Source organism: Oncorhynchus mykiss, chromosome 26 (assembly GCF_013265735.2).
Source record: "Oncorhynchus mykiss isolate Arlee chromosome 26, USDA_OmykA_1.1, whole genome shotgun sequence".
Classification (NCBI taxonomy): domain Eukaryota; kingdom Metazoa; phylum Chordata; class Actinopteri; order Salmoniformes; family Salmonidae; genus Oncorhynchus; species Oncorhynchus mykiss.
Window position 1 is genome coordinate 49,129,896 of NC_048590.1, and position 15,295 is coordinate 49,145,190.

At 45.1% G+C, this 15,295-nt stretch overlaps 1 protein-coding gene across 2 annotated transcripts in view; it reads right to left on the minus strand.

The window, feature by feature from the left end:
* LOC110526787 (dual specificity mitogen-activated protein kinase kinase 5) overlaps window positions 1-15,295 on the minus strand; it is a 122,419-nt gene that overhangs the window by 59,644 nt on the left and 47,480 nt on the right. For both annotated transcript variants that reach the window (XM_036963468.1, XM_036963467.1), the window contains exons 9-12: window positions 14,213-14,252; window positions 11,059-11,127; window positions 10,474-10,555; window positions 4,827-4,888 (exon numbers count right to left, since the gene is read on the minus strand). In XM_036963468.1, coding sequence (XP_036819363.1) covers window positions 4,827-4,888; window positions 10,474-10,555; window positions 11,059-11,127; window positions 14,213-14,252 — 253 coding nt within the window. The remainder of the gene's footprint in view (window positions 1-4,826; window positions 4,889-10,473; window positions 10,556-11,058; window positions 11,128-14,212; window positions 14,253-15,295) is intronic.

Here is a 15,295-nt window from a genome sequence, read left to right on the forward strand (position 1 = left end):
TTCCTTTGACCAACTGGTGGATTTGTCCATCCGGTTGGATAACCTGCTGGTCACCTGCGGATGTCCAGAGGGGGCTCTGTCGGTTCCATCATCCAGCACTCCTGCTCCAGTGCCCATGGTGTTAGGAGGGGCTGCTCATAGGGAGACTGGAGGAGGAGCCATCACGTGTGCCATCTGTGGCCGCAGAGGACACACTGCTGGTCGGTGCCGTGTTGGTTCCTCTGGGAGTCGAGGCAACAGGCAGGGCACTCTGGCATCACACCAGTTGAGTTTGCACCACAATCATCCAGAGTCCTCTGTTGATCAACTGTTTGTGCCGGTTTGTTCCCCTGAATTTTCCCCACATTCCCAGCATAAAGCGCTCGTTGATTCAGGCGCAGCTGGGAATTTTTATTGACAGAGCATTAGCCCTTAGGTTAGGGATTTATTCTGGTATGTTCCGTGTTTTGAGCACGTTTGATTTATGCTCTCGTTTTTGGAACTCAAATAAAAGTGTGCCTGTTTACATCACTCTACTCTCCTGCACCTGACTTCGCCTCTATACACCCGTTGACAAGAGTGGTACTCAGTAAGGTGTTGTATTGGATTTACCCTAAACATAACACTTTGTATTGAGGACAAAAAGCGAATTGATTTGGCAATTATTTGGGCACTATTACTTTATTGCTTTGTTGCAAACAGGATGCATGTTTTGGAATATTTTTACTATGTACAGGCTTCCTTCTTTTCACTGTCAATTAGGTTATTATTGTGGAGTAACTACAATGTTGTTGACCCATCCTCAGTTTTCTCCTAGCACAGCCATTCAACTCTAACTGTTTTAAAGTCATCATTGGCCTCATGGTGAAATCCCTGAACGGTTTCCTTGCTCTGAGTTAGGAAGGACGCCTGTATTTGTGTAGTGACTGGGTGTTTTGATGCACCATCTAAAAAGGGAAATACATAACTTCACCAAGCTCAAAGGGATATTCAATGTCTACCAATAGGTTCACTTCTTTGTGAGGATTGGAAAATCTCCCTGGTCTTTGTGGTTGAATCTGTGGTTGAACCCTAAATTCACTGCTCGACTGAGGGACTTTACAGATAACAACTGTATGTGTGGGGTACGGAGATGAGGTATTAATTCAAAAAATAATGTTAAACACTATTATTGCACACAGAGTGAGTCCATGCAACTTAGTGTGACTTGTTAAGCAACATTTGACTTCTAAACACATGTAGGCTTGTCATAACGGAGGGGTTGAATACTTATTGACTCAAGACATTTCAGCTTTAATATGTAAAACATGTCTAAAATCATAATTCCACTGACATGATGGGGTTATTGTGTGTAGGCCAGTGTAAAAAAAAAAATATATATATATATTTAATCCATTTTGAAATTCAGGCTGGAACACAACAACATGCCTATAAGTCAAGGCGTGTGAATACTTTGTGAAGGCCAGCTCATTGATCATGGACTGTACACAACATAAGTCCAGAGCCACAGAGTTGCATAGCTACTTTGCATCTTTACGTTCTTGATATCAAAAACCATTTGCTTTTAAATGACTAGAGCGAGCAGCAAAGACTTGAAGGATTCACATATTTTGGTTTATTATTGACAAAGTAGATTTGACCACAAAACAACGTGCCAAATCTACTTCTCAATTCAGACAGAATCAAAAAGATGTGATTGGACTGTGGCTCTGGTGCCAAAACAACTGGTGTGCGTATGCATCATCCATCTCGCCCTCCCGGGTGCTTTTCCCAGCGATAATTAACAGCTCTGACAGTGAGAGAGGGGGAAGAGAGGGAGGAGAGCTGTGAATTAGAATTAACGCTGACTAAATAGCTGTCAATGTTTGATTACAGGCTGAATCAGAGGGAGAGGGGCTAATAGAGGTGGAAACACCCACGTTAGGCTGAATCAAACGCTCCTCTGTGCTGTGATGCTTGAGTGTGTGTGTGTGTGTGTGTGTGTGTGAGAGAGAGAGACTGTCCATTTCATCCCTTTCTCACTGATGAAGGCTACTTGGGAGATTCACACCTGTTGGCCACACTTGCCGAAATGGGTAAACTTTACCCGCAAAAGTCTCAAAGTTATTAATTGAGATATTATTTACTGAATTGGATAGAATGATGAATTGTAGCCAATTTGTCAAACCTGCAACTCCCATACAAAGCTACCTGATCCATTGTCTTCCTAGGTGATGCTTTACAGAATGATAGTCTCATTTTAAATAGCGGTGGTCAGTTATAGAATATGAGTCTCATTTTAAATAGTTGTGGTCAGTTATAGAATATGAGTCTCATTTTAAATAGCTGTGGTCAGTTATAGAATATGAGAGTCATTTTAAATAGCTGTGGTCAGTTATAGAATATGAGTCTCATTTTAAATAGCGGTGGTCAGTTATAGAATATGAGAGTCTCATGATAAATAGTTGTGGTCAGTTATATAGCTGTGGTCAGTTATAGAATATGAGAGTCATTTTAAATAGTTGTGGTCAGTCATAGAATATGAGTCTCATTTTAAATAGTTGTGGTCAGTTATAGAATATGAGAGTCATTTTAAATAGTTGTGGTCAGTTATAGAATATGAGAGTCATTTTAAATAGTTGTGGTCAGTTATAGAATATGAGTCTCATTTTAAATAGCTGTGGTCAGTTATAGAATATGAGAGTCATTTTAAATAGCTGTGGTCAGTTATAGAATACGAGAGTCATTTTAAATAGCTGTGGTCAGTTATAGAATATGAGTCATTTTAAATAGTTGTGGTCTGTTATAGAATATGAGAGTCATTTTAAATAGTTGTGGTCAGTTATAGAATATGAGAGTCATTTTAAATAGTTGTGGTCAGTTATAGAATATGAGTCATTTTAAATAGTTGTGGTCAGTTATAGAATATGAGAGTCATTTTAAATAGTTGTGGTCAGTTATAGAATATGAGAGTCATTTTAAATAGCTGTGGTCAGTTATAGAATATGAGTCTCATTTTAAATAGTTGTGGTCAGTTATAGAATATGAGTCATTTTAAATAGTTGTGGTCAGTTATAGAATATGAGAGTCATTTTAAATAGCGGTGGTCAGTTATAGAATATGAGAGTCATTTTAAATAGCTGTGGTCAGTTATAGAATATGAGAGTCATTTTAAATAGCGGTGGTCAGTTATAGAATATGAGAGTCATTTTAAATAGTTGTGGTCAGTTATAGAATATGAGAGTCATTTTAAATAGTTGTGGTCAGTTATAGAATATGAGAGTCATTTTAAATAGCTGTGGTCAGTTATAGAATATGAGTCTCATTTTAAATAGCGGTGGTCAGTTATAGAATATGAGAGTCTCATGATAAATAGCTGTGGTCAGTTATAGAATATGAGTCTCATTTTAAATAGTTGTGGTCAGTTATAGAATATGAGAGTCTCATTTTAAATAGCTGTGGTCAGTTATAGAATATGAGAGTCATTTTAAATAGCTGTGGTCAGTTATAGAATATGAGAGTCATTTTAAATAGTTGTGGTCAGTTATAGAATATGAGAGTCTCATTATAAATAGTTGTGGTCAGTTATAGAATATGAGAGTCATTTTAAATAGTTGTGGTCAGTTATAGAATATGAGAGTCATTTTAAATAGTTGTGGTCAGTTATAGAATATGAGAGTCGTTTTAAATAGCTGTGGTCAGTTATAGAATATGAGAGTCATTTTAAATAGTTGTGGTCAGTTATAGAATATGAGAGTCGTTTTAAATAGCTGTGGTCAGTTATAGAATATGAGAGTCTCATTTTAAATAGTTGTGGTCAGTTATAGAATATGAGAGTCGTTTTAAATAGTTGTGGTCAGTTATAGAATATGAGAGTCGTTTTAAATAGTTGTGGTCAGTTATAGAATATGAGAGTCATTTTAAATAGTTGTGGTCAGTTATAGAATATGAGAGTCGTTTTAAATAGCTGTGGTCAGTTATAGAATATGAGAGTCTCATTTTAAATAGTTGTGGTCAGTTATAGAATATGAGAGTCATTTTAAATAGTTGTGGTCAGTTATAGAATTTGAGAATCATTTTAAATAGTTGTGGTCAGTTATAGAATATGAGAGTCATTTTAAATAGTTGTGGTCAGTTATAGAATATGAGAGTCATTTTAAATAGTTGTGGTCAGTTATAGAATATGAGAGTCATTTTAAATAGTTGTGGTCAGTTATAGAATATGAGAGTCATTTTAAATAGCTGTGGTCAGTTATAGAATATGAGAGTCATTTTAAATAGTTGTGGTCAGTTATAGAATATGAGAGTCATTTTAAATAGTTGTGGTCAGTTATAGAATATGAGTCATTTTAAATAGTTGTGGTCAGTTATAGAATATGAGAGTCATTTTAAATAGCTGTGGTCAGTTATAGAATATGAGAGTCATTTTAAATAGTTGTGGTCAGTTATAGAATATGAGTCATTTTAAATAGTTGTGGTCAGTTATAGAATATGAGAGTCTCATTATAAATAGCTGTGGTCAGTTATAGAATATGAGTCTCATTTTAAATAGTTGTGGTCAGTTATATAGCTGTGGTCAGTTATAGAATATGAGAGTCATTTTAAATAGTTGTGGTCAGTTATAGAATATGAGAGTCTCATTATAAATAGCTGTGGTCAGTTATAGAATATGAGTCTCATTTTAAATAGCTGTGGTCAGTTATGGAATATGAGAGTCTCATTTTAAATAGTTGTGGTCAGTTATAGAATACGAGAGTCATTTTAAATAGTTGTGGTCAGTTATATAGCTGTGGTCAGTTATAGAATATGAGTCTCATTTTAAATAGCTGTGGTCAGTTGGTTGGAGAGCTGAATGGCTGTTCACTCACCGCCACAGAGATCCTACCCAACACATGTTCTGGGATCCTCCTGTATACGTCCAGAGAGCCACCTGCACACACACACACACACGCGCACACACAGTTGAGTGTTGATGGACGCATACTGACAGGTCGTCCTTCGAGGGAGACAATGTGTTATAACTGAGAAATCACTGTGTTAAATTCACGCACACACACTCCCACCCTTGTAGCTTTTAGCAAAGAAGCATGCTAGCCCCCAGCCACTGAAGATGACAGTCTTCCTCTAAGTAGAAGTGTAAATGGATACAGGGTGGTAAGAGGTTTGACATTCCAGCTTTCATAGAGTCTGGATGGGAGTGGAGTAAAGGCCTCTGCACTAACCCTAACCCCAGCACTAACCCTAACCCCAGGACTAACCCTAACCCCAGCACTAACCCTAACCCCAGCACTAACCCTAACCCCAGCACTAACCCTAACCCTAACCCCAGCACTAACCCTAACCCCAGCACTAACCCTAACCCCAGCACTAACCCTAACCACAGCACTAACCCCAGCACTAACCGTAACCCCAGCACTAACCCTAACCCCGGCACTAACCCTAACCCCGGCACTGACCCTAAACCCCAGCAATAACCCTAACCCCAGCACTAACCCTAACCCCAGCACTAACCCTAACCCCAGCACTAACCCTAACCCCCAGCACTAACACTAACCCCAGCACTAACCCTAACCCCAGCACTAACCCTAACCCCAGCACTAACCCCAGCACTAACCCTAACCCCAGCACTAACCCTAACCCCAGCACTAACCCTAACCCCAGCACTAACCCTAAACCCCAGCACTAACCCTAACCCCAGCACTAACCCTAACCCCGGCACTAACCCTAACCCCGGCACTAACCCTAACCCCGGCACTAACCCTAACCCCGGCACTAACCCTAACCCCAGCACTAACCCTAACCCCCAGCACTAACCCTAAACCCCAGCACTAACCCTGAACCCCAGCACTAACCCTAACCCCAGCACTAACCCTAACCCCGGCACTAACCCTAAACCCCAGCACTAACCCTAAACCCCAGCACTAACCCTAAACCCGGCACTAACCCTAAACCCCAGCACTAACCCTAACCCCAGCACTAACCCTAACCCCCAGCACTAACCCTAAACCCGGCACTAACCCTAAACCCCAGCACTAACCCTAAACCCTAGCACTAACCCTAAACCCCAGCACTAACCCTAACCCCAGCCTCAACACTAACCCTAACCCCAGCACTAACCCTAAACCCCGGCACTAACCCTAACCCCGGCACTAACCCTAAACCCCGGCACTAACCCTAAACCCTAGCACTAACCCTAAACCCCAGCACTAACCCTAACCCCAGCACTAACCCTAACCCCAGCACTAACCCTAACCCCAGCACTAACCCTAACCCCAGCACTAACCCTAACCCCAACACTAACCCTAACCCCAGCACTAACCCTAACCCCAGCACTAACCTTAACCCCAGCACTAACCCTAACCCCAGCACTAACCCTAACCCCAGCACTAACCCTAACCCCAGCACTAACCCTAACCCCAGCACAAACCCTAAACCCCAGCACTAACACTAACCCCAGCACTAACCCTAACCCCAGCACTAACCCTAACCCCAGCACTAACCCTAACCCCAGCACTAACCCTAAACCCCAGCACTAACCCTAAAACCCAGCACTAACCCTAACCCCAGCACTAACCCTAACCCCAGCACTAACCCTAACCCCAGCACTAACCCTAACCCCAGCACAAACCCTAAACCCTAAACCCTAGCACTAACACTAACCCCAGCACTAACCCTAACCCCAGCACTAACCCTAACCCCAGCACTAACCCTAAACCCCAGCACTAACCCTAACCCCAGCACTAACCCTAACCCCAGCACTAACCCTAAACCCCAGCCTCAACACTAACCCCAGCACTAACCCTAACCCCAGCACTAACCCTAACCCCAGCACTAACCCTAAACCCCAGCACTAACCCTAAACCCCAGCACTAACCCTAAACCCCAGCACTAACCCTAACCCCAGCACTAACCCTAACCCCAGCACTAACCCTAACCCCAGCACTAACCCTAACCCCAGCACTAACCCTAACCCCAGCACTAACCCCAGCCTCAACGCTAACCCTAAACCCCAGCACTAACCCTAACCCCAGCCTCAACACTAACCCCAGCCTCAACACTAACCCCAGCCTCAACACTAACCCCAGCCTCAACACTAACCCCAGCCTCAACACTAACCCCAGCCTCAGCACTAACCCTAACCACAGCCTCAACGCTAACCCTAAACCCCAGCCCTAACCCTAACCTCAATGCTAACCCTAACCCCAGCCTAAACGCTAACCCCAGCCTAAACGCTAACCCCAGCCTAAACGCTAACCCCAGCCTCAACGCTAACCCTAAACCCTAGCGCTAACCCTAAACCCAGCCTCAGCGCTAGCCTTAAACCCCAGCACTAACCCTAACCCCAGCGCTAACCCTAACCCCATTCTCAGCGCTAACCCTAACCCTAGCCTCAATGCTAACCCTAACCCCAGCGCTAACCCTAACCCCATTTTCAGCGCTAACCCTAAACCTAGCCTCAACGCAAACCCTAACCCCAGTCTCAACACTAGTCCTAAACCCTAGCACTAACCCTAAACCCCAGCACTAACCCTAACCCTAGCACTAACCCCAGCCTCAGCACTAACCCTAAACCCCAGCACTAACCCTAACCCCAGCCTCAACACTAACCCTAACCCCAGCACTAACCCCAGCCTCAGCACTAACCATAACCCCGGCACTAACCCTAACCCCGGCACTAACCCTAAACCCAGCACTAACCATAAGCCCCAGCACTAACCCTAACCCCAGCGCTAACCCTAACCCCATTCTCAGCGCTAACCCTAACACTAGCCTCAACGCTAACCCTAACCCCAGCGCTAACCCTAACCCCATTTTCAGCACTAACCCTAAACCCCAGCACTAACCCTAACCCCAGCACTAACCCCAGCCTCAGCACTAACCCTAAACCCCAGCACTAACCCTAACCCCAGCCTCAGCACTAACCCTAACCCCAGCACTAACCCCAGCACTAACCCTAACCCCAGCACTAACCCTAACCCCAGCACTAACCCTAACCCCAGCACTAACCCTAACCCCAGCACTAACCCTAACCCCAGCACTAAGGCTAACCCCAGCACTAAAGCTAACCCCAGCCCCAGCCTCAGCACTAACCCTAACCTCAGCCTCAGCACTAACCCTAACCCCAGCACTAACCCTAACCCCAGCACTAACCCTAACCCCAGCCTCAACACTAACCCCAGCCTCAACACTAACCCCAGCCTCAACACCAACCCTAACCACAGCCTCAACGCTAACCCTAAACCCCAGCCCTAACCCTAATCTCAACGCTAACCCTAACCCCAGCCTAAACGCTAACCCCAGCCTAAACGCTAACCCCAGCCTAAACGCTAACCCCAGCCTCAACGCTAACCCTAAACCCTAGCGCTAACCCTAAACCCAGCCTCAGCGCTAGCCTTAAACCCCAGCACTAACCCTAACCCCAGCGCTAACCCTAACCCCATTCTCAGCGCTAACCCTAACCCTAGCCTCAACGCTAACCCTAACCCCAGCGCTAACCCTAACCCCATTTTCAGCGCTAACCCTAACCCTAGCCTCAACGCAAACCCTAACCCCAGTCTCAACACTAGCCCTAAACCCTAGCACTAACCCTAAACCCCAGCACTAACCCTAACCCCAGCACTAACCCCAGCCTCAGCACTAACCCTAAACCCCAGCACTAACCCTAACCCCAGCCTCAACACTAACCCTAACCCCAGCACTAACCATAACCCCGGCACTAACCATAAGCCCCAGCACTAACCCTAACCCCATTCTCAGCGCTAACCCTAACCCCAGCACTAAAGCTAACCCCCGGCACTAACCATAAGCCCCAGCACTAACCCTAACCCCAGCACTAACCCTAACCCCAGCACTAACCCTAACCCCATTTTCAGCACTAACCCTAAACCCCAGCACTAACCCCAGCCTAAGCACTAACCCTAAACCCCAGCACTAACCCTAACCCCAGCCTCAGCACTAACCCTAACCCCAGCACTAACCCTAAACCCCAGCACTAACCCTAACCCCAGCCTCAGCACTAACCCTAACCTCAGCCTCAGCACTAACCCTAACCCCAGCACTAACCCTAACCCCAGCACTAACCCTAACCCCATCCTCAACACTAACCCTAACCCCAGCCTCAACACTAACCCTAACCCCAGCACTAACCCTAAACCCCAGCACTAACCCTAAACCCCAGCACTAACCCTAACCCCAGCACTAACCCTAACCCCAGCACTAAAGCTAACCCCCAGCACTAACCCTAACCCCAGCACTAAAGCTAACCCCCGGCACTAACCATAAGCCCCAGCACTAACCCTAACCCCAGCACTAACCATAACCGCAGCACTAACCCTAACCCCAGCACTAAAGCTAACCCCAGCACTAAAGCTAACCCCAGCCCCAGCCTCAGCACTAACCCTAACCCCAGCACTAAAGCTAACCCCCGGCACTAACCATAAGCCCCAGCACTAACCCTAACCCCAGCACTAACCCTAACCCCAGCACTAACCCTAACCCCAGCACTAAAGCTAACCCCAGCACTAAAGCTAACCCCAGCCCCAGCCTCAGCACTAACCCTAACCTCAGCCTCAGCACTAACCCTAACCCCAGCACTAACCCTAACCCCAGCACTAACCCTAACCCCATCCTCAACACTAACCCTAACCCCAGCCTCAACACTAACCCTAACCCCAGCACTAACCCTAAACCCCAGCACTAACCCTAAACCCCAGCACTAACCCTAACCCCAGCACTAACCCTAAACCCCAGCACTAACCCTAAACCCCAGCACTAACCCTAACCCCAGCACTAACCCTAACCCCAGCCTCAGCACTAACCCTAACCCCAGCCTCAGCACTAACCCTAACCCCAGCACTAACACTAAACCCCAGCTCTAACCCTAACCCCATCCTCAACACTAACCCTAACCCCAGCACTAACCCTAAACCTAGCACTAACCCTAACCCCATTACTAACCCTAACCCTAACCCCAGCACTAACCCTAACCCCAGCCTCAACACTAACCCTAACACCAGCACTAACCCCATCCCCAGCACTAACCCTAAACCTAGCACTAACCCTAACCCCAGCACTAACCCTAACCCCAGCCTCAGCACTAACCCTAACCCCAGCCTCAGCACTAACCCCAGCACTAACCCTAACCCCAGCACTAACACCAACCCCCAGCCTTCAGCGTCAACCCCCAGCCTTCAGCGTCAACCCCCAGCCTTCAGCGTCAACCCCCAGCCTTCAGCGTCAACCCCCAGGCTCAACACCAACCCCAGCCTCAACACCAACCCCAGCCTCAACACCAACCCCAGCCTCAACACCAACCCCAGCCTCAACACCAACCCCAGCCTCAACACCAACCCCAGCCTCAACACCAACCCCAGCCTCAACACCAACCCCAGCCTCAACACCAACCCCCAGCCTCAATACCAACCCCAGCCTCAACACCAACCCCAGCCTCAACACCAACCCCCAGCCTCAACACCAACCCCCAGCCTCAACACCAACCCCAGCCTCAACACTCACCGTCCATATACTCTGTGCATATGGAGATCCTGTTCTCCACAAAGAAGGCACTGTAGAAGGTTATGATGTAGGAGGAATCACACTGCAAAAAAAATAAAAAGAATTAACACAGTTCATCCACTCATTAATTAACATTGATGCATGTTGCAGTATTTATAGTTGAACTGTTTAGTTAGCCCATTTCACCGTCTACCTCAGAAGAACAGGAGAGATCTGGGGTAAATTATTGAGAGGGCTTATCAGCAATCACGTGTTCCTGCCTCGTGCGTATTTCGCCAATCCTTGGCTTGTCACGCAGGAGGAGAGGAGACCCACTCAGAATAAAGGTGCTCCATGAACTAGTCTAATGTAACAGAGTAGACTAAACACTGCAGGTCTGATAAGAGAGGCTTCAGCAGGGGGGAGAGATCTGACGACATGATTTGGGGCAGTTGGGGGAAAGATCTGACTACATGATTTGGGCCAGCTGGGGGAGAGATCTGACTACATGATTTGGGACAGCTGGGGGAGAGATCTGACTACATGATTTGGGCCAGCTGGGGGAGAGATTTGACCAGTTTGGGGCTCTAGAGAATAGAAGCTGACCTTGTAGAGGATCTCCAACTCGGACATGATCTGTTTCTGTAGCTCCACTGTGATATCCAGAGGAATGACCTGTAAAGTCCCAAGCACAGCCCAAATGAGAGACCAGAGTAACATACACAGGTTAATATGCAAGCACGCACACACTGCTAAAACCCTTTAAAACACACACACATAAACATTTAAAACAATGTACATTATTATTACAATGGAACTATGGGTCAAAATACTGGTGGCACTGGTGGTGACACATGACCTTAGAAACCTTGTAGAGAAACTCATGATTCTTTCATGCCAACCTATCTGGATAGTGTGGATACCACACGGTAAATGGGCACTACCAGGGGTGTGAATTCTGATCTGGCTGCGCTGAGCTTAGCTAATAGCTACAACAGTGGCACGCTAGCACTAGCAAAGATTAGCTAAACTTGCAGCTTATCATTGATTACAGGGTAGAGAGAGAGAAGGGAGTAGCTACAGTGCCTTGCGAAAGTATTCGGCCCCCTTGAACTTTGCGACCTTTTGCCACATTTCAGGCTTCAAACATAAAAATATAAAACTGTATTTTTTTGTGAAGAATCAACAACAAGTGGGACACAATCATGAAGTGGAACGACATTTATTGGATATTTCAAACTTTTTTAACAAATCAAAAACTGAAAAATTGGGCGTGCAAAATTATTCAGCCCCTTTAAGTTAATACTTTGTAGCGCCACCTTTTACTGCGATTACAGCTGTAAGTCGCTTGGGGTATGTCTCTATCAGTTTTGCACATCGAGAGACTGACATTTTTTCCCATTCCTCCTTGCAAAACAGCTCGAGCTCAGTGAGGTTGGATGGAGAGCATTTGTGAACAGCAGTTTTCAGTTCTATCCACAGATTCTCGATTGGATTCAGGTCTGGACTTTGACTTGGCCATTCTAACACCTGGATATGTTTATTTTTGAACCATTCCATTGTAGATTTTGCTTTATGTTTTGGATCATTGTCTTGTTGGAAGACAAATCTCCGTCCCAGTCTCAGGTCTTTTGCAGACTCCATCAGGTTTTCTTCCAGAATGGTCCTGTATTTGGCTCCATCCATCTTCCCATCAATTTTAACCATCTTCCCTGTCCCCGCTGAAGAAAAGCAGGCCCAAACCATGATGCTGCCACCACCATGTTTGACAGTGGGGATGGTGTGTTCAGGGTGATGAGCTGTGTTGCTTTTACGCCAAACATGACGTTTTGCATTGTTGCCAAAAAGTTCAATTTTGGTTTCATCTGACCAGAGCACCTTCTTCCACATGTTTGGTGTGTCTCCCAGGTGGCTTCTGGCAAACTTTAAACAACACTTTTTATGGATATCTTTAAGAAATGGCTTTCTTCTTGCCACTCTTCCATAAAGGCCAGATTTGTGCAATATACGACTGATTGTTGTCCTATGGACAGAGTCTCCCACCTCAGCTGTAGATCTCTGCAGTTCATCCAGAGTGATCATGGGCCTCTTGGCTGCATCTCTGATCAGTCTTCTCCTTGTATGAGCTGAAAGTTTAGAGGGACGACCAGGTCTTGGTAGATTTGCAGTGGTCTGATACTCCTTCCATTTCCATATTATCGCTTGCACAGTGCTCATTGGGATGTTTAAAGCTTGGGAAATCTTTTTGTATGCAAATCCGGCTTTAAACTTCTTCACAACAGTATCTCGGACCTGCCTGGTGTGTTCCTTGTTCTTCATGATGCTCTCTGCGCTTTTAACGGACCTCTGAGACTATCACAGTGCAGGTGCATTTATACGGAGACTTGATTACACACAGGTGGATTGTATTTATCATCATTAGTCATTTAGGTCAACATTAGATCATTCAGAGATCCTCACTGAACTTCTGGAGAGAGTTTGCTGCACTGAAAGTAAAGGGGCTGAATAATTTTGCACGCCCAATTTTTCAATTTTTGATTTGTTAAAAAAGTTTTAAATATCCAATAAATGTCGTTCCACTTCATGATTGTGTCCCACTTGTTGTTGATTCTTCACAAAAAAATACAGTTTTATATCTTTATGTTTGAAGCCTGAAATGTGGCAAAAGGTCGCAAAGTTCAAGGGGGCCGAATACTTTCGCAAGGCACTGTACATGTAAACATCATTGATTACAGGTTAGAGAGAGAAGGGAGTAGCTACATGTAAACATCATTGATTACAGGGTAGAGAGAGAGAAGGGAGTAGCTACATGTAATCAATGATGTTTACAGGTTAGAGAGAGAAGGGAGTAGCTACATGTAAACATCATTGATTACAGGGTAGAGAGAGAGAAGGGAGTAGCTACATGTAAACATCATTGATTACAGGGTAGAGAGAGAAGGGAGTAGCTACATGTAAACATCATTGATTACAGGTTAGAGAGAGAAGGGAGTAGCTACATGTAAACATCATTGATTACAGGTTGGAGAGAGAAGGGAGTAGCTACATGTAAACATCATTGATTTACAGGTTAGAGAGTGAAGGGAGTAGCTACATGTAAACATCATTGATTTACAGGTTAGAGAGAGAAGGGAGTAGCTACATGTAAACATCATTGATTTACAGGTTAGAGAGAGAAGGGAGTAGCTACATGTAAACATCATTGATTTACAGGTTAGAGAGAGAAGGGAGTAGCTACATGTAATCAATGATGTTTACAGGTTAGAGAGAGAAGGGAGTAGCTACATGTTAACATCATTGATTACAGGTTAGAGAGAGAGAGAAGGGAGTAGCTACATGTAATCAATGATGTTTACAGGTTAGAGAGAGAAGGGAGTAGCTACATGTAATCAATGATGTTTACAGGTTAGAGAGAGAAGGGAGTAGCTACATGTTAACATCATTGATTACAGGTTAGAGAGAGAGAGAAGGGAGTAGCTACATGTTACAAGGGTCAAGGAGGTACCCATTACATCTACCTTCCATTCCACTCCAATAGATTAGATTACTGGTAGAATTAGAGCATGAGAACAAAGTGGATGAATAAACCAATGAGAGAGAGGGGGGGGGGGGGGTCACAGAGGTTGAGAAGCATAGAACATGAAAGAGGGAGGGGAAAAGGACAGAAGTAGAGATACAGAAGACTAGTGTTGTTGAACGTGATTTGGTAAAAGGAGAGGTGCCCAGGAAAAGGCTACAGCAGTACAGCTGTTGATCTCACCTTCACCGCCAACACTCTGTTGCCGAGAAGATGGTACGCTCTGTGGGAGAGAACGAGAGGACACATTAACACAGCCCAAAAAAGAGTAAACCAGAGCTTCAGAAAAGTCCCTACTAAACTATTTCACACATGAAAACAGCCCTGTTACTGTTCATTCATCCGGGCCTCTAAAGTCATCATGTGAATGAAAATATGTTGAGTGGAAAATGATTTGGGAGAACATCACTACATTCAGAATGGACATACAGTAGAGGTCCAGACTAAACATGCTTATTCAAATCAGCCACTATTTTCCTAGTTGGTGAGTTATAACATGAAGGGGTGTCGTCCTAATGGAAACCGTAGAATCCAAATGAGCATGACAACATGTCTCTTAGTCTAACAGCATTTCCATCATTTAAAAAGGTCAGAGGTCAAAACAATAGCCTTCATGACACATGTCCATTGAGCCCAGTCAGTCCTGTATCGTCACAGTTCTCCAGACAGGTTTCAGGTGGCAGGTAAACCAAACAGCCGAGGAGCGCCGGCTGGCCTAGACGACCTGGATGATTTAATTATGAAACTCCTTAATGCCCACCGACGGGTTTAGTTACCGGCCAAGAGGGTCGGTTTACCAAAAGCGCCAATGTCTCAACATCCAATCCTCTTGTCCCCGTAGAACAGCTGCCGGGGGTGAGGGCCACAGGGAGGACGTACGTCACCAGCCCAGTTCACCAGTTTGTTTACGACAGCCAGGTATACTGGATACCTCCCGAGGTTTCACCTGTCAACAGGTTAGGCCGGCGTGTATGAGCTCAGACCAGGGTGTGTGATTAATGCGCGGTAGATAGGAGGATCGTGTTGCACCTCTAAACTGGCCCTTTAATTAATAACACCTCTTAGTGTCTGGTCTGGGTCGTCTGACCCTCCAGTCAGGACAAACAGACCATCCCTCGTATGCCGGGCGCTGGACACACCGACATACTGTTTCTACTTAGATACTTAATGACAACAGAGTTTTTAAACTTGGTTTTAGCTTTACATGTAACAACTTTGTATCATAAGGTTTACTATAAGCATTCATGTCAGGTACTGGGGTCCTAA